At 37.8% G+C, this 19318-nt stretch overlaps 3 protein-coding genes across 4 annotated transcripts; 1 reads left to right on the top strand and 2 right to left on the bottom strand.

The window, feature by feature from the left end:
* Positions 1-1043: 1043 nt before the first annotated feature.
* LOC133861005 (transcription and mRNA export factor ENY2) lies at positions 1044-6927 on the bottom strand. Its single transcript, XM_062296695.1, has 5 exons — positions 6722-6927; positions 6432-6519; positions 6225-6319; positions 5391-5467; positions 1044-1390 (listed from the first exon to the last, which is right to left on the bottom strand). Coding segments are annotated over exons 1-5 (336 nt in total). The 5' UTR covers positions 6724-6927; the 3' UTR covers positions 1044-1316.
* Positions 6928-8867: 1940 nt separating this feature from the next.
* Positions 8868-13215, top strand: LOC133860022 (plastoglobule-localized metallopeptidase 48, chloroplastic). 2 transcript variants are annotated; one of them, XM_062295648.1, is made up of 9 exons: positions 8871-9199; positions 9367-9424; positions 9642-9709; positions 10445-10624; positions 10873-10969; positions 11802-11911; positions 12016-12149; positions 12236-12414; positions 12864-13215. In XM_062295648.1, the coding sequence occupies exons 1-8, from the start codon at positions 8969-8971 to the stop codon at positions 12369-12371; spliced, it is 1014 nt and encodes a 337-aa protein (XP_062151632.1). In that variant the 5' UTR covers positions 8871-8968; the 3' UTR covers positions 12372-12414; positions 12864-13215. The 2 variants fall into 2 exon arrangements, 1 of the variants encoding a protein (XP_062151632.1); XR_009898844.1 differs by lacking the exon at positions 12864-13215 and having other exon boundaries at positions 8868-9199; positions 12014-12149; positions 12236-12374.
* A 2817-nt stretch (positions 13216-16032) lies between these two features.
* On the bottom strand, positions 16033-17876 carry LOC133861637 (BIIDXI-like protein At5g11420). The gene is made up of 3 exons (XM_062297428.1): positions 17785-17876; positions 17166-17684; positions 16033-16727 (listed from the first exon to the last, which is right to left on the bottom strand). The coding sequence occupies exons 1-3, from the start codon at positions 17843-17845 to the stop codon at positions 16111-16113; spliced, it is 1197 nt and encodes a 398-aa protein (XP_062153412.1). The 5' UTR covers positions 17846-17876; the 3' UTR covers positions 16033-16110.
* Positions 17877-19318: the final 1442 nt, after the last annotated feature.

Raw genomic sequence — 19318 nt, 5'->3', positions numbered from 1 at the left:
TTAACTTACTCGAGATTTTAAAATGAGAGCAGAAGCAACACAATCAAACATGAATCGTATCGCATAAAAGCAATGCAATCAAGTATGTCGTGGTTTGCGAACGCTTAGTACTGGAGTTTATGCAACATTAATTAATTGATTGAAATAGATGCAACCTTAGTTGGAACATATTAATTTCCTTTTCTAGATGGTAGATATCCATGAAGAAGAAAAAAAAAACCCAAATAAATTGAAATAATTTTTTGGTCATTACAATTTGACTTAGCATGAACTTTTTAGTCCTTAAAATTCAAAATATTCCATTTTCATCAACTGAATAATTAAAAAATAAGCAAGGTCATCCTTTTGCTACAATTTCATAATTATTTCCCTTTTTAAATGACCGTTTTGACTTCTAGCACACTGCATGGTGATCACTATTAGTTAGAAGTAATTACTTAAAGCAAAACTAAAATCAATACAATATTGCAATCTCATTTTTCTTTCCCCATCTAACTAAAATCAATATAATTATAGAATTTGGTTTGGGTTCAATTTTTTGTTAAATTTTAAAAGTTCTAACTGTCATTATTGAATAATTAAAAATGCATATGATAATTAAATGAATTTTAGATACATGCCAGTCTAATAAACTAACTTAAGCATGCATTTAATTCTCATATGTATTTTGATTACATGTCAATTTAATATACTGTTAAATCACCACTTATCCTAAAAGCTTAAGTTTATAGGAAGAGGTAAATTTAATCGCTTAATCAATATTTTAATACTCCCTCTTGCGTGTGGACTCAAACTTCCTTTTGATAGATAAGACCCAATACGTGAAATATTTAATTGAAACGAAAAGTAAATAACGGAGTTATGGTTCGAACTCAGAACCTTTGGTTCTGATACCATGTTAAAATACCACTTATCCTAAAAGCTTAAATTTATAGGAAGAGGTAAATTTAATCACTTAACCAATACTTCAAAATATACTAGATCGGAGATATTCCAACCCAATTTAGAGTAAGACTTTGTTATAAGCAGAAAACAAAGAAAGATCTAGGAATTGACTGATGAAAATATTTGTTACGTAAGAATTATTACATGCGTTAAGGAACTGGTTTCTATCAGCTCTTATCATATTAGCAATAAAATGACGAAACTTTCACAAGCATTCGGCTGGCTGTTACAGTAAAGTACAGTTGCCTCCACCCCAAGAAACCCATAACATCTGTCTCCTGAACAAAGGGTTACTTACTGTCCTCTGAGTGCTAATCAGCAACGTTTTGCAACTTTCATGAACAAAGGGATAGAGAAACCACGCTGATGTGTCAAAGAGCTGCTGACACGAGGAACGTTCGAATTCTTTGCAACAGTTCAGCCTTTATGGAATCAGGAACGGAGGCTGCATAAGCAAATTTTAACATGTCATGAACTTGTTTGAGAAATATGGTGCAAAAGAGAGTTGTGGACTGTGGCTGTTGGCCAAAAATGAAAAAAAAGAAGAAGAAGAAGAAGCAGCACATCATTGTAAAGTCAGTCTACCTAACAGGTTAGACAGAATTTACGAAGAGAGTGTTCAAGGGCTAATTTGAACAATTAAACTATATGTACAAGGCATAACACCAAAAAATCTGAAATTCTCCCAACGACCCCAAACAACACTTGGTCAAACGAATACCAATCGGGCCTTCCAATCGAGCCTCCTGGTTAGTCATGATTTTGTGCATTAAACATACTCGTTTGGGCTAGGTGCGAACAAGCCTGGCAACCAAGAGTCTCTGGAACTCTACTTAAGAAACTCGTCTGAACCTACTGCGAACAAGCATACAAACCGAGTGCCTTGGGAGTTCTTCTCAAGTCACTCGTTCAGACCTACAACAAATGAGTCTCGGTACTCCTCTCTTACTGTAGCTCGTTCAAATGATCTGAGAACAAGCACTCCGAACGAGTATCTCGGTAATCAAATATTTGAACCCTTGAACAATGACTCCTTCGAATGTCCATCAACCGAGTGTTCCAACCAACTGCTACCGTTCTTTCACTTCTAACCAAACATTTGAATTATGACTTAGCCTATCCAATTTTAGACTTAAGACTTTTCTTGTTTATTAAATAGACTTAGACCAAATTGTTTTGATCATCGAATTGGCAAACATAAAACCTACCACAATCAAATCTAGGCAACTACACAAATTTATGTCCTTGACTGACTGATAGCCAGTCCATTGCCTGGATGTTTATAGTACTGTCAGGTATTACTGATAGATCAAGCTTATAATGAGATAAACCAATTTTTTTCTTCGAGTCCAGCTTAGTCACGCTGCAAAAAGGTTTGAAAAAGGGAAACCACATTTATCCCTTCAATCTGACACCCTATTTGCAAACACTCCTAAACTTTAGAAAGTGATAATCAACCCCTTAAACTACACCAAACCTTCGGCCTGCTCCCTTTGTTAGCATTTTATGTTAAATTTGACAGAAATTCTTCATGTGACCAATTTTGACTTAATGTGTCCCTTACATTTTTTTTTTTAAAAAAAATCCAACACAGCCTGGTCGTGGAGGACCAACTTCCATAGCCATGACCGTGGATCTCTGGCCATGGTCACGCATAACCCACGGACGTAGGTCTCCTCATACCCATGGTCATGGCTGTGGGTATCCAAGGCTAGAGACCTACGGCCTCCCCTGATGCACGACCATGGGTCTCCTCAAACTCACTGCCTAGAGACCCACCGACGGCCATGTCCAACAAGCTTCCCTCTTCCATGGCTGGGACTGGCCACAGGTGTGGTTTTTATTTTTATAATTATTTTTTAATTATTATATATATATATATATATATATATATATATATATATATATATATATATGATGATGATGATGATGATGATGATGAGGGGTATAATGGGTAATTTCAGTCAGAATTGGTCACATGTAGTTTACATGGGTGATTCTTGTCCAACTTAACAAAAAGTGTTAATGGAGAGGTAACCTGAAGGTGTTGCATGGTTTGAGGGGGTTGATTATCATTTTTTAAAGTATAAAGGATGTTTGCAAATAAGGTGTCAGTTCGAAGGGGGTAAGTAAGTATAGTTTCTCCAATTAAATTTGCAAGAAAAAAAGAAATCTCAGCCATTTACTAGAAACGAATTGTCATCATTAATGAGGAAAGAAACGAATTGTTCGCAGACGATACTTTAGTCTTTTGCGGGGCTAATTTTGATCATCTTCATTATCTACGTTTGTTACTTCTGTCCTTTGAAGCTGTTTCAGGTTTAAAGATTAATTTGGCTAAGTCTGTTATGGTTCCTGTGGGTTATGTGGATAATATGGGCGATTTGGCTTGCATCTTGGGCTGTGGAGTTTCCTCTCTTCCTATAAAGTACCTTGGTCTTCCGTTGGGGGCCCCTTTTAAGGCTAAGTCCTGTTGGGATGAGGCAGTAGGTAAGATTGAGAGGCGGTTGGCTAGCTGGAAGCGGTTGTATCTGTCGAAGGGTGGTAGGGTTACTCTTATAATGAGTACTCTCTCCAATCTTCCTACGTACTTCCTCTCCCTTTTTCCTATTCCCTCTAGTGTCACTAGTCGTATAGAGAAGTTGCATCGAGATTTCTTGTGGGGTGGCATAGGCGAAGAATTCAAATATCACTTGGTTAGTTGGTCCAAGGTTTGTTCTCCTATCTTTGAAGGTGGTTTGGGCATCCGGAACTTGAGGATTTTCAATAAGGCACTCTTAGGGAAGTGGTTGTGGCGTTATGCTTATGAGAGAGAGGCTTTGTGGAAATCTGTTGTGGATGCAAAGTATGGTTCTATTGGGGCTGGTTGGTGTTCCTTAGACCCCCTGGGTCTCACAGAGTGGGGATTTGAAAGAACATTAGGAAGGGGTGGAGCTTGTTTTGTAGCTATACCAGACTTATATTGGGAAATGGGTCCAGGATCCGTTTTTGGGATGATGTGTGGTGTGAGGAGATGTCCCTTAAGGAAGCTTTTCCAGTTTTGTATGACATAGCTTGTGTCAAGGATGCTCTAGTGGCAGACCACTTGGTAGTGGTTAGCGGGTCCTATCAATGGGACGTCAGATTTTTTCGAGCAGTCCACGACTGGGAGGTGGACGTCATGGCTTCCTTCTTCTCTTTACTGTACTCCTCCAGAGTTGTTCATGATGGGGGAGACCGGCTCTGGTGGTCTCTTTCTCACAAAGGGTCTTTTGATGTTAGTTCTTTCTATAAGGCTCTTGCTTGCAAAGATGCTATCTTTTTTCCCTGGAGAAGCATTTGGCGGACCAAGGCTCCTTTGAAAGTGGCATTCTTCGCTTGGACGGCAGCGCTAGGGAAAATCCTTACCTTGGACAATCTCAGAAAGAAGCGTGTCATTGTGATTGATAGATGTTGCATGTGCAAAATGAACGGGGAGACTGTGGATCACCTTCTTCTTCATTGTGAGGTTGCACGCGCTCTTTGGTATGCCATCCTTGGTCGCTTCAGTCTGTCTTGGGTGATGCCTCTTCGGGTGATAGACTTATTCGCCTGCTGGTGGATGGGTGGACGCTCTCGGAGTGCGGTTGTGTGGAAAATGGTTCATTGTTGCCTTATGTGGTGCTTGTGGAGGGAACGCAACGACAGACAGTTTGAGGACAAAGAAAGAACCATAGAGGAGCCCATTTCCTTTTTTCTTCATTCTTTGTACTCGTGGACCGCTGCGTATCTCGCACCTCTAGTGATTAGCTATAACGATTTCCTTGTACTGTTTTTCTTCTTCTTCTTAATTGCCTTTCTTGTATACCCCCTGTGTACTTGATTGCACTTTGCGTTTTTTAATAAAACCTCTCTTACTTATCAAAAAAAAGAAAGTTATCACTGAAAATATTGCAAGCATTATTAGGTGAAGCGAAGAAGTGTTTAGTCATCTAAAATTGATTCAATGTTATTGTAACAGACAGTCTTTAATTTCTAACAAAATTCATGGACAATATTTTTTTTAAAGATAAGTCACACACACCCAGTGGTTCTATTCCAAAATCTCATCTTCCATCCCATTCTTATGGGGGAGGGAAATGACATTTAAGTCAAAGCTTCTCATACCCTAAACACACCATATGGATGCTGTTCATCCGCAATTTATATTATATAAGTACCTCTTGAAAGCCTTTCACCACTATCACTACATTTAGCATATATCATGTGTTCTTGTTTGTCTGCTAAGTTTATAAAAGACGAGAGGGATTTTAAAACAAGACATACAAATTTCTGATAAAAATGAGCAAATTGCCAAGCTAATAACTAAATATGCCCAAGATCCAACAAGAACATTGTGTTCCAAGCAGCCATGATTTAGTTGCTTCGTTATAGACAATTTAAAGTTTGAAACGAAAACCATAGGAAAACACAACATAAATCCTTACCTCTGCCCTTCGGAGTAATTACATGTATGAGGTCATCCACTGTAACATTATTTCTTCCTTTCTTCTTTACAAATGCCCTGAGGTTAAAAAGAAGAATGAGATCGATTCCCAAATACTGAGAAGTCACCAAACCAGCTATCATGATAAATAAACATATCTACGTCTGTGCGCAAAACTTGATCAGAATAAGATACCATTACTAAAACAACTTTTGATCCTTTCCTTTTTAAATTCAAACTTATTGAACAGGAAAACGGGCAAAAGACCAAGGTTTAAGGTTATGCAAAAGACCAAGTTGGACAGTATTCTCAACATAGTATACACATCTTGCTCAAGAGGAATCTCAATTTACCCATCCCCATCCAGCACTTGGACGACCAAGAAACAACTAAAACAGCAAATAGTTGAAATAATAGCAACAATAATATGCAGCATATACCCACAATTTAACGTATTTCTTCTTCTTTTATCATCTAAAGTAGCATCAAAACTGTAAGGTAAGTAGGCTTGTAAACTCCAGCTAAAAGAGACAATTTGGTAATGTCAGTCCTCTCTGTTGTCCAATTTTATGTCATATCTACTATCAAGCTTCCTACCAGCTTATGCAATTGCTTCAACCAATAGCTCACCAATTTCCCCTGAGCCCAATACATAAATCAAAAGCCTCTTGACTGGAGATATCATAAGGATACATGCAAACTCAAGTTTGATGCATTAGTGGAACTTCTGCCTAATCAAGCTACATTTTGGCATGATGCAAACTAGTTGAATTTTGTGTGTGTGTGTGTATAACATGAGAATAATGGTGAAACCAAATCGAACTAGAGGCAAAACCTGCAAAGGGCTTTCATTTCATCCTTCCAACCACACTCTATAAGCCTTTCCCTTAGAAGCTCCATTAATCGCTCTTTTTCACCGGTCTCAATCAACTGTAGCACGAAAAATCTTCAAATTATCAATAAAAAAAAAGCGAAATTTAAAGCAAACCTATTTACATATTTCACTTTCCAAACTAAAATACAAAAGGGATTAACAACGGACCTTGATGTTGATAATTTCTCGAAGCGATGGCTCTTTTTCTTGATTTTCTCCTGCATCTGGTGTTGGCGGACGATTCACCGATTTCCTCCTTTTTTTTTTTGCGGAAAAAAAAAACATTTAAAAATCAATAAAATTACTTAACAAAGAAATACACGAAATTAGTTCCTAGAAAAGTAAATTTTACTGCAACGGAAATATATTCCCCGTATATATTACAAAAATATGTATATGTTCACGAAAAAAATTTCTGAGAGAACAAATAGAGCCTTAGCTATGAGTGGAGAACTGACATGATTCAGGCTATCGCAAAGCGAGAAATCTGCGAGTCTGGATGGAGCAGTCTGTGAAGCGGTCACCAGAGAAGGAGAAAGAGGAAGTGGAAAAGTGAAAAGGATATTATCCTGCAGACGGCGTCGTTTGCAATATGGAGCAGCCTGTGAAGCGGTCACGACTCACCAGAGAAGGAGAAAGAGGAAGTGGAAAGTGAAAAGGATATTATCCTGCAGACGGCGTCGTTTGCAGCTTATATTAACTCTTATTTTCTAATATAAAGTGGTCGACTCAATAATTTTTTATTGGACCAATATTTTAATGAATTCACTGTTGAATTAAATATTCTTGACACGAAAAAGTAGTAATGTTTTCGTAGACTTGTAGAGTTCTAATTATTCCAAAGAATTATTAGTTGAAATATTCAAATACCATCTTTTCATTTATTTTAGAATATTTATTTACTCAATTTGATCTAATTTTCGAGTGACCATATATACGCTTGACCAATCTAACCCTAAGATCCTAGAATTTGGGTTAGGATGATAGTGCTCGAACCACAAGTAGGGTTGGCAATTTTTGACACGACCCGCGAATCCGACACAAACACAACACGAAAAAAACCGGGTTTAGATTCGTTATAATCGGGTTTGGATCATAATCGGGTTGGCCCGATTATAATCGTTTTGGCGGGTCAACCCGCCAACACGATTATAACCCGATTAAAAAAAAAAATTACGCCTCACGTTCACGGTTCACCCTCTTCTCCCCTTTTCTTTATTCTTTTCCCTTCTTAGTTGTTCGGTTCTTCACTTCTTCTTCCTTCTTGTTCAAACACGCAGCATAGAAAAGAGAGAGAATCATCCTCCTCTCCCTTTTGATTTTCTTCTTCTTCCTTCCTCTTGTCTTATTCTTTCTTCCATCTGTAACAGAAAAGAGAGATGGTGATCAATTACGAACCGAGTGAAAAATGAAGAAAGAAAAGAAATATCAAATAAAGAAATCGGCAATTGAAGACATGAAGGTAAAAACTAAAATTGAAGGTTGAAACTTGAAACTTGAAACTTGAAACATGTGAAATTGGTGTCGGGTCGTGTCGTATCGGGTTAACGAGTTACACGATTATTAGTCGTGTTTATTGGGTCGTGTGTCACAACCCGATTAAATGATCGGGTCGGGTTCGTGTCGAACCCGTTTATGTAATCGGGTCGGCCGGATTGACACGAACCCGACCCGAATGCACGAATTACCAAGCCTAACCACAAGTGTCAACTATATTATGAATGTTAACGCAAAAGAACAACATAATTGACCAAACTGAAAAACCCAATTAGCTCGACAAGCATTATCAACATAACATCTACTTAAATATGTATAGTAGCTCTCACTAAAAAGTTGTCGGGATTGTAGAATTGAGGATAAGTACATCATAATTTTTAGTTCGACTTAAATTCTGACAGCTCAGGATTGGGCCTAGACCAAAATTCACTAGTGAATGCTCTATATTAGTGAAGGTTATCATCATCATATATATATATATATATATATATATATATATATATATATATATATATATATATACTGCTATATTCAATCTAACTCTCTTTTGAAAATTATACAATTTCATTTGCTGATTTAAGCGTTTGAGAGTTCCACCAGCAATAAGCCCAAGCAAATTTCCAACATTCCTCACTTGTTTTGCAAATATCCATTGACTGAAATTAACTGTGTGGTCAATTGCATCAAAACTTTCATTCTCACTTTGACAAAAATAATAGACATGACCTTGTGACTCCTAACCACCAATAAGACTCAAATCCATGAGGACCATGGCCTTAAATTTACCAAAACACAAGATGGTGAGTTCCATCACTAAGCCAGCAATATTTTGTCGTGACAAAATACTTACCATTTTTTTTTAACAATTTGACTGTTATGAACTATTTATCTTTTTACTTATTTTATTTTATTTTTTAAAGATTATGTATAATTGATTTTAATGTCTGGGCCTTAGTCCAATTGATAAAAAGGGTAAAAATAGAAAAGAAAAAATATCATAAGACACAGTAGTCAACGGAAAACGAAATGGCGCCAAACAGTTACCATCCGTAGGCTGTGGACACAAACGTACATACGCTTCAGTACAAACATCACTAGAACGCTGCTAAGCTAAACCAAGTAACCAACCCTTCAAATCACAAAAAACCAGCAATTCAAAATCCTCGCTAAACTCCCTCTCTCTCTCTCTCTCTCTGCTTTTTGCTTCAATGGCCTCCATAGTGTCCATACCTCTGTCCTCGCTCTGCGTCTCCCAAAAGCCCAAGTCTCTCAGTTTCAGCTTCGTCGCCTCCGATAGCCTGAGGTTTGGTTCATCTTCTTCGCTCGGATTCGAATCGTCGAGAAAGAACCGCGGGATTAGGGTTTCTGTTTGCAGAGCCGCCTCGGTTGTCTTCCGCGACCTCGACGCCGATGATTTCCGTCATCCTCTTGATAAACAGGTGCGATTGTGAATTGATTAATGATTATCCTCTTGATAAACCGATCTCAGTTTCTCAGCGAACAAACAGAGAGATTAACTTTGTTTTGGCTTATTAAGCTTTATATGCAAAAATGGGAATACTTAATTTATTTTAAAAGTTTGTCTGGTTTATATTTAATTGGTCAGAACACGCTGATTCTGAGGGCGATTCCAGGGTTGAATGAACTCGGAAGGGCTCTTCTAGGTAATGAAAATGTGCATTTTCATGTCTACTGCCTAGGTTGTATTGTTCTCTGTAAGTGACTCTTTGTTCTTTGAGGGTTGAGGAAGATTATTTATTAAAGAATATAGGCAGTATGAGTGTACTGTGTACAAAACTTTTGTTTTGGTTATTGATATGAACGCATTGTGAGTTATTCAAAGATTTGACTATCAATGCTAGAGATGTTACCTTTTTGCAGGAACTGTTGCAGAGCAGGTCATGCTTCTGGAGAATATAGGGACATCGGTTCTTGTTTCTGAAAATCAGGTAATATGTGATGCTTAGTAGAGGAAGATGTATGTCTTATTTAATAGGGCTAAATGTTATGTGTAACATATCTGGCGTGTTGCTTTTGGATTGTGGTTTATACAATCTTTTCATACTCGTACCGTGGTGGCATCCTTTGTGGATATATGTGGTGAGACAAATTCATTTATTGGAGAATGCCACATTAGAGATGCTTGTGTTTGCTATCTGAATGCCACATTAAAACTCTATTGAATATTCGTGTTTGTGATGTTTGTATTTTCTTTTACTCGTGAGAATATGGTGGATTAATAAAATTTTATACATCTTTGATCAACATGGTTGCTTGAATGTGTAAAAAGGCTCGCAAAGAAGTTTTTATTTACGACATGCAAGCAGTCTTAATGTTCTTGCCTGATAAGTGTTATGTATAGGATATTAGTTGAAAGAAATCCATTTCATTGGGCATGGCAGTTATCCAACACTAGGAGTTAGAAGGCGTTTCCAACTCATCCCATATTACTACCTATGTTACTCCATTTTCAAAATGGGTGTGTTGAATCTTTTAGAAATCTCGTAACTCAATTGCTCCTATTTGTTTGTATGTGTGCGAATTCATTCTGTTACAGTTGCCTCAGGTATATTTATTTGTTGAATTTTCATCCTTTGATGAAAGTCGAATATGTGAATATGAAAATTAAGTTTTTCTGTTATTGACTTATCTAGTGGTTTTAAATACTGTTCCTTTTGTATCAGCTTTCTGGTCTACACAAATTGATGGTTGAGGCTGCTAAAATATTGAACATTGAAGCTCCTGACCTGTATGTCCGACAAAGTCCTGTACCAAATGCATATACTTTAGCTATAAGTGGTAAAAGACCATTTGTTGTTGTTCATACCAGCCTTGTGGAGCTTCTGACACAGACGGAATTGCAGGTCTTTAGTTTCATCTCCTGGTTAAAAACATGTTTGCGATTCTTTTTTCACCTAGTGTTTGCAGTCTCCCCCCTATTAGCAGTCCTATTTACTGCTTAAAATCTATGTCAGCATGATCTATAGGTAATGTGCTCTTGGGCTGCTTCTGGTCCATCTACATTGTTGTATACCTCTGGTAAATTCTAGTGAAATTGCTGTCTTTTATTCATGAAATGTTATTAAATTCCTGCCATATGACTGCTATATAGGCTGTTTTGGCTCATGAGTTGGGTCACCTGAAATGTGACCATGGTGTATGGCTTACATATGCGAATATTCTTACCCTTGGGGCCTATACTGTACCTGGTAGGTGATTTGGTGCTTTATGTTCATTTCGGTAAATGAATACTATTATTATACAATTTTTTTTTTTTTTTAATCTCATGATAGACTTATATTGAGATAGTTAATTAGAAAAGGCTATGGATCCTGAACCCACAAAACATTGGGATTTCAGTATGAGATCTTCAGGTTCTGAGCTGCAGTTTATTTGGCAGATCACAATTATATATATAGATTTTGTTTGTTAGACTTGGAGAAAAAAACAGCTGTTACATCATGTGCTTGTGTATGTGTGCTCGCAATTTGTGCATGTGTCTCCATCCTGCATGGAGACATGTTAAGGAGGGGTATCTTTACAATTACACTAGAGATTAGAAGTACCCAACCATTTGTGCTGGGGAATAATTGTTAGAATCTGGTTCTGTTATCCAGATATTTTCCATAATGCGAGAAGTGTAAAGCTAGGGGACTCTTTAGTCTCATGATAAGAAATCCTACATGTGGCTAACTAAGATGATTGATAGCTTGTTGTTGCTGAATATGATACTTGGTTTCTAGATTAAATTATCAATATCCATCATGGCGTTTTAGATGTCCACGACTTTTTTAGATGTCCATTGTCAAGACTCAAGATGAGTCTTGTTTTATACATAGATTTGTACAAGTTGAGTTTGGTTTAACAACTGAGTTGAATTACAAAAACTACTCTTTAGCCATATCACTATACGATTGATGCTCAAAGACCCTGCCTTTTTCTCTGTTTGAGTTTGATCTTGAGTCTTCTTCCTATCCTTCAAAGAATTGGTGACTGGTGCAGCTTCTACATCTTGAGTCTTGACATCCATGGCTCTTGCAGGTCTTGGTGGGCTAATAGCACGGAGTTTAGAAGAACAGTTGTTCCGCTGGCTCCGAGCAGCAGAGCTGACTTGTGATCGTGCAGCCCTTCTTGTTGCTCAAGACCCTAAGGTATATAATACTAAAAACTTAAAACTATGCATTCTTTTATTAAGTTATCTGTTATATACCAGTTTGATTTATTATCTGATTTCCATTTGACACTCCGACAAGAGGTGGTCATCTCCGTTCTAATGAAATTAGCTGGGGGATGCCCATCCATGGCTGATCAACTGAATGTGGACGCATTCTTGGAGCAAGCTCGGTCTTATGACAAAGCTTCTTCAAGCCCAGTTGGGTGGTATATAAGGTGAGCAGCTGCTCATGCAGACAACATAAAGTGGATTATCATTTATCAACTTACTTATTGATGCGCTATCTACTCGTGCTGTCCAGAAATGCTCAAACAAGGCAACTTTCACATCCTCTGCCTGTTTTACGTGCTCGTGAGATTGATGAATGGTCAAGAAGTCAAGATTACATATCCCTTTTCAAACGTGCCATGCAGGCCAATTCCATACAGAAAGTTTAGCATTACACAGAGGATGGAGTTAAAAATTTAAGACAACGACATGGTTAGTTTTCAGCGTAATTTGCCTTTTATTTTGCAGAACCTTTGGCTCGCAGAAGTATTTTCTCTTGTGGGAAAATTCATACACCGATTTTGTATAAGTCATACTCTTATTGCATAGATATCCAAATGGCATTAGATAGTGACTATTGACTTGGCCATGGGGTGGAATGCTCCTAGGGCTTGAAAGTGATAATTGATAGTCAGATAACACTCCATGCATTTTCGACTTGAATAAAATGTTAATATAGATTGCATCCTATCAGTTTGAGCCACCGAGAATTTGTAGGTGGGCTTTATTAAATGAAAGTTTACACCCCCTAAATCCATGCATGCATACCTTGTAGACTGCTTTGTTGTTTTATGTACTTGTTTGATGCTTGTGGAGGTTTCCTTATTATATCCTCACTGAAAGTCTCCTTATTTCATGTATCAAAACATTACCACAAGAAGGAAAGGGGGCAGGTCTCATGGAGAGGATTTATTAAGAATTCAACACTGCTGCGAAGTCTTGGCTTATGGAATTGCTGCATATTTACAAATGGAAGTTATACTGTATAGTTTTGTCGGTCAACCTGGTGTAAGTATAAAATATGTTGGTTTTTAGAAGGCGTTGCTATATACTATACCATTTTTGTAAATTCAGATAATTGTACATTTTTCTTTTTCCTCCTCCTGCAGTTCCTTACACAGTTTCTCAGACATTAGATTTTGTCTTGCTGTTTGAATGTTCTTGTCTAAATAACATTCAAGTGCTATATGTATGAGACTCAAAGAAGATTGTTGCATGCCATGCATTACTAAATTCAGATAGTTGTACATTTATTTGATGGTTTTCTTGTGTGTTGACTGACATTTTGAGAACGTTCATCATATTAATACTTTTACGCAAGAGGGGAGCCCCATCCTGCCTCTACCTTCAAGATCAATTTTCACACTGCTATTCAAGAAGACCCCTCCATGCTTACTCTAGCTTGGGTCCCCATTGTGTCCCTAACTTAGGAGAAGCTCTTGCTGCCCTACTAGCAGCTCAGCTTGCGGCTTCTCTTAATCTGAAATTATTCATCCTAAAAGGAGACTCCTCAACCGTTATAGTTGCTCTCAACAACCCACACATTATAGTCAATTGGAGCATCTCCCCCACCGTCTCGGAGACTCTTCTCTCCCTTCTTCCAAAGTCTCTGCTCACTATGTAGCAAAATGGGTCTCTTCTAGATGTCATGCTAGTAGGATTCCCATCTTGCAAAGGTATTTACTATTTAATTAGGAGGACAAAGTTTTCCTCCAAACTGGGTTGAATGAGTTTTTTCTAATCCAGTCTATTAAACTGACATATGCTCTTAAAAATACATGTGAAAATTACATAAGATACTATTAAAAATGCATATGAGAATCTTATGCTCTAAAAATATATACTGGTTTAATAAATTATGTTGGAGTGTATTCTTCTAACCCAACTTGGGGATAATTAGGATGTGCAGATAGATATAAAAGACTTGGAAACCCATGATATCCCCCCTCTTAAGAAAGAAAGAAAAAAATGATTTTTTTCATAATCTTTTCATGTTCCGCAAACTTCCCCCAAGTCTCGCACAATTTTATTTTATTTTCCTGATCTCTCTCTCTCTCTCTCTTTGGGGTATCAATCATGATTATGACATGCCATTTCCTGTAAAGAGGGCAAGAACTTCTGATTTGTAACTCTCTCTCTCTCTCTCTCTCTCTCTCTCTCTCTCTCTCTCTCTCTGTGAGGGTATCAGTCATGATTGTGAACATGCCATTTCAAGAGAGGGTAAGAACTATGGTGATGCATGTGAGTGTAGTCAAATGGTCGTAACTTTCTCTGCACTCCTTAAAGTTCTGCATGTCATGAGGGGCTTCTTCCTATAAATACTCACTGTCCTTTCTAATGCACTGCACGCCCACATAGCTAATACACCATGGCTTCCATTTCCCACCTCGCATTTTCTTCCTCTGCCTTGGCTTCCCTTCTTTTTTTGGCTACTCTGACGTGTTTGGCTCTTCCTTCTATTGGGCAACCATATTCTTCAGCTGCTCCAACATTGCCCGAGCATTCCATTCTTCAATCTCTGACGCAGTCACCATCGTCATCATGTTCTTCTGATATCTTTCCAACTTCAGAGCCATGCCCACCACCACCAGACGCTGAAATTTTGTCTTCTGATCCATGGTCTAAAATTTTCCCGGACAGTGAAACCTTGGCTCCTTCACACAAGAACGAGATTTTCAAGATGGCCCAGAGTCCGGATTCATGTGGTAGTGAAGCACCTTGCCCACAGTCACCCATTTCTCGGAAGATGAAGGGTTAACAGGGAAGACAAAAGGGTGTATATTTCCATCAGTCAATCCTCTAAATAATGATTAACAAGCATGTATAGGAGGGAGTATTGTAGGATTATGTTTGATGGAATGCCTTAATTTCGCACAAATCACTTGGTGACAGATCTTGTTCAAATAGTAATATCCTCTTTTTTCCAGTTAAAACGTACTTAAAAATAGGGTATCATATCATGGCCCAAAACTTGAACAGTAAATATAACAAGGAGGATGAGGATAGCCAATCCAGGCAGCCCCGACAGATAGGGTTGCTCCCGGTGGCACCCGATCCTTGTACCCCTTTTCTCATTTTCTGCCTAAATTGCAGCCAATTTGCACAAAAAACTTCCAGGGATTCCGATCCATAACAAGGAACGTATTTGTTCCAAGTTTGGAGATACCTTAGCCACTAAACAAAAATTTTAACACCCTAAAATTACATACTCACACTTGTCAACAAGTTATAAAAGAGAGGTAGGTGTAACTTTTTCATCAAAAGAAATCTTAAAAGATCATTGATTAGGTCTAGTGGATCACATTCCACAAGCCTTGCAATTAAGGGCCAATTTTATTTTGATATGGCCGTGCAAGATAGTTTAAAGAACTTTTTTTTTCAATTTTGTTGATGTCGAATTTTTTATGACGACGTGTCAGCCGTGGATTGGGTTGACTTTGAAAGTTGTCTTGAGTGATGAGGCCGCTAGGTTGAACTTTCCTTCGAGAGCCTGCAAAACAAAGGTGCGTCGAGGGTGTCCTGGCGACGCCTCCTCCGACGGTTAAGTTAGCAAGGATTGTTCCTAAAAGCTCTTCCCACACAGAGAGAGAGAGAGAGAGAGAGAGAGAGAGAGAAGTAAGAGAAAGTAAGTTCAGAGATGGAGTGACTACCTTGATAAAAATGTTTATTACATATTACATGTATTTCCGTACTTTTCATTTATGGCCTGTGGATGCTTTCACTTCCTTATTAATTCTTTTCCACTAAGTTACGTTGGTGATGGAAATCCGACATTGCCTTTGACATTCTATCCTGTATTTGGGGACAGACCGGGGTCGAGTATTCAGTCATCCCTTCCCTGTTGCACTTGCTTTCCAAGATTAATGACGGCAAATCATTAATTATCAGGATTCTCTTAAATGAAGTGATATTTTTGTTTAATATTTTTGTCCCTATTCCCATTAATTACTCTCTCAATCTTGGACTGGTCAGTCAGCCCTAAATTTTTATTTATTAATTCTTTTCTTCTCTGTTTTTGAACAGTATCTGTAGGAATTTCCTTAACAATTTAAAACCGCAGATTTTATAAAATGCTTAACATGCCCAATACAATCTCATTGTAACTCTCAAATGATCAAGCTGCTAAGCTTATATGGTAAACAACTGCTTGATATCATCTCCAATGGATCGGAATTGTAGAATGGCTACCAGTATATATAAAGAAATCAGAACCTTCAACTGCATTTCTAGTTTCAGCCCATAAGAAGCACGCAAAACTACATCATCAACCACAGGACCACAGTATACACCATCTCTTGTCTGGATTGTTGTATAGCTGAGAAAACTGATTGGAGTTGCACTTGTTTTTGCCTTGAATGTCACAGATAATTTCTTGGCTGAGCCAGTGCCAGAGCTTGCCAACGAGAAATTCTGGGTTGTTGATCCTGTTTGGGCCCCAACTATGAAATCTCCCACACAAGTGTCATTAGCATCTCCCAATGTGAACTCCAAGTTATACTTAGAGCCTTCTTTAAGTATTACTGCTGTTTGTATGCCAGCTGAAACTCCCGAGACAATCTCTATTGCAGCATTGCCTTGTGGAACAAAGAAGTGTTTGGAGTCTATGTATTTGACAGTTCCTAACACAGACCATAGTTGTATTGGAGATTGAACCGCACTTGGATTTTCATCAAGTAGAATTCCCTCAGTAGAGTTACTCAGGAAATCAGGGCCGGCTTCAAATCCTCCATTTGGCAGTAGGTTATCTGTGTCCAACCAAAAATTGCAAACAAGACTTTCATAATTGTGAAAATGCGATTGACTTTGTTCTCCTTTGAGAACAATCTGCATAATGCTTTTTATTGAACAGCCTAAAAGAACTTCTGCACATATATTACTCCTAAAGCATAGTTTGACTAAAGAGATGAATTATTGAACATGATATGATAAACACTAGCAATAAAGCTGATGCTATGTTGCAAGCCATAGATGAATTACAACGAGGGAGGTTGTAAAAATCTGCATAATGCATTTTATTGAACCCATGAAGGAAAATATTGAACTTGAAACCAATACCCTAATCCTTGGCAACAAACATTGGAATAATTTGAAACCCATTTATCCAAAATTCTAGATTGAAATCTTGACTTAATTAGATTCATGAAAAATTTTCAACTCTTGTGGAGAACTAGAAATGTACTTACCATTGGCATCAGGAAGTGTTCCAAAGCTCTTAAGAAGAAGAGAGTCAATTACAGGCCAACATGTGGAATTGTAATTCGATTCTGCTGTTTGGCTTTGAAACACAAGATTAACAGGCTCCCCCTCGCCCCACCTGCCCAAGTAGTGACCATAGCTCTCCCATGTTTCCTTCCCATACTGTTGCTTCAAAGAAAAGACCCTTGTACTATCTGGCACTGAAATCACTACATCAGCATTGTCTGAACAATTCCGACCACCCGGAGCGATGGTGAAGGTAAGCACGTAATCCACAATGCTTCCATTAGCGATGAAAGTCTGGCTGATTTTGCCATCTTGACACAGTTGTATGGCATGTCCATTCCCTGGCAGTGACATGTTCTGATTAGCTGTTACATACTGTACTGTGCCTTCAAATGTCCATCCCGGAACCGTATTGTTTTGGCTCAGTAGCAAAAATGAGGAGGTGGAATTTCCCTTCAAGTTTGCTGGTGGGGATTCAAAATCTGGATTCTGAAGAAGATCTGTAGTTGAAGATCATATACGTTAGAAAATATGTTAGACAAGACAAGAAAATATGTTGGTAAAATGTCTAGTAAAGATTGAACTTGTTGCAGATATTACCTGCAGATGCCAATCCCATGAGCAGAAGTGAGAGAATAATCGTTTCTGGCTGCCTTTTCATTGCTACAGAAAGAGGAGAACGACCATAGCATTGAATCTATGGCAAATGAATTATATATATATATATATATTTTCTTGGCATGTGCATGCTATATTATATTTCCTAGTATTAAATGATATATGGTCTGCCAGCTAAAGCCTTGCCCAATTTACTTCCTTCACGCGTCAAATGCAAACCCTAATGGCAATAGGCAAGCAAAAATAGAAGAGATCAGGGTTAATGCGATTCCATGCAAGGAAAAATGGCCCAGGTACTTCTCTATCAATGGTTCAAAGTAAGCCAAAACACGTAAGGAGAAAGAAAAAAAAAACAAATTTAAGGAGGAAATATATATTGTGGAGGGATCGAACATGAAACTTTAATTCTCAACTAATCAACTTGACGCGTAATTAAATCTCAACTTCTATCATATCATCTGTCTCTATAAACCTCATAACCCCTTTATTGACTTTATACTTTTATTAGGATTTAATAATTATTTCCTTTCCTTACTAGGATTGGGTTTATTTTCTCCACAAGTATTTTCCTACTAGGATTAAGTTTACTATTTATATTAGGGACTAAGTTTACTATTACTACTAGGATCATGTTTACTTTCTTTACAAGTGTTTATCTTCTATAAATACGTAAGTTTGCGATGTAATAATCATACAATTGAATATTTATCAAATCAGAGAATTTTCTCAAACATTTTACGGAGTTAATTTTATCTTTTAATTAGAAGACACAGACACTTCTAATTGTTGTTATTAAGTCTTCCGCTACGTCAGTCTCTCTCTCGCACTCATTTTCTCTCTCTTTATCACCACTTTTCCGAAAATTCCCATCTTTCTTTTTCTTTTCCTAATTTTATCACAAGATTAAAATGTTAATGTTAAACGTAAATTCAAGTCGAAAGAATTTTATTGGTAAACTCAAACGACAGCCCTCATGGCTCATGCATCCTGAAAACGATGCGGTAACCAAAGGACAAGTGAACCATCTGCAAAACAAATGACTCGGCCCATTACGAGAACATAAGCAACCACGAAGGGCAGCAGTAAGAGGCAATGCAAAAGGCTTTGGAATGAGACCTCCCGGAATATATTCTTGCCAGCATAACCAACATGTTACGTGAATATGTAAAAGATCTTGTAATGCGCCTTTCGACTAGAAAAGAAGCTGGATTAAGCGTCTTCTTCCTACCTGTTTTGAGAAATTGATAGGTTTTGAGTGAACCTAAAATCTTTTCCAAACACAAGATTTGAGAATTGAATTTGCATGCCTTTTATTATAATGTTCATCCCTTTAAATAGAGAGAACTTGACGACTTGGAGATACTCCCTAACTTGGAGTTAGACTCTCCAACAAGGACTCGATTGGATACTTGCCCACCATAGCCTTACTATTGCTCAAACTAAAAGACCAACCGCAATTGAAAGACTATAACTTTGCACCGTAGTTCTGTACTCAAACTAAAGGGAAAGCTTTACT

This window comes from Alnus glutinosa, chromosome 2 (genome assembly GCF_958979055.1).
Source record: "Alnus glutinosa chromosome 2, dhAlnGlut1.1, whole genome shotgun sequence".
Classification (NCBI taxonomy): Eukaryota; Viridiplantae; Streptophyta; class Magnoliopsida; order Fagales; family Betulaceae; genus Alnus; species Alnus glutinosa.
Note: the sequence above shows the minus strand (reverse complement) of the source record. Positions and strands in the feature narration are given on the sequence as shown.

Excerpts from the sequence above, each read along its gene's own strand:
- LOC133861005 (XM_062296695.1), bottom strand. Across the intron at positions 5,468-6,224 it reads GAAATGAAAGCCCTTTGCAG|GGCATTTGTAAAGAAGAAAG; the intron begins GTTTTGCCTCTA and ends TTTTAACCTCAG. Across the intron at positions 1,391-5,390 it reads AATTACTCCGAAGGGCAGAG|CCTCCGTTCCTGATTCCATA; the intron begins GTAAGGATTTAT and ends TTGCTTATGCAG.
- LOC133860022 (XM_062295648.1), top strand. The coding sequence starts at position 8,969 with ATGGCCTCCATAGTGTCCATACCTCTGTCCTCGCTCTGCGTCTCCCAA. Across the intron at positions 9,425-9,641 it reads ACTCGGAAGGGCTCTTCTAG|GAACTGTTGCAGAGCAGGTC; the intron begins GTAATGAAAATG and ends ACCTTTTTGCAG. Across the intron at positions 10,970-11,801 it reads TGGGGCCTATACTGTACCTG|GTCTTGGTGGGCTAATAGCA; the intron begins GTAGGTGATTTG and ends TGGCTCTTGCAG.
- LOC133861637 (XM_062297428.1), bottom strand. The coding sequence starts at position 17,845 with ATGAAAAGGCAGCCAGAAACGATTATTCTCTCACTTCTGCTCATGGGA. Across the intron at positions 17,685-17,784 it reads CATGGGATTGGCATCTGCAG|ATCTTCTTCAGAATCCAGAT; the intron begins GTAATATCTGCA and ends CTTCAACTACAG. Across the intron at positions 16,728-17,165 it reads AACACTTCCTGATGCCAATG|ATAACCTACTGCCAAATGGA; the intron begins GTAAGTACATTT and ends GGTTGGACACAG.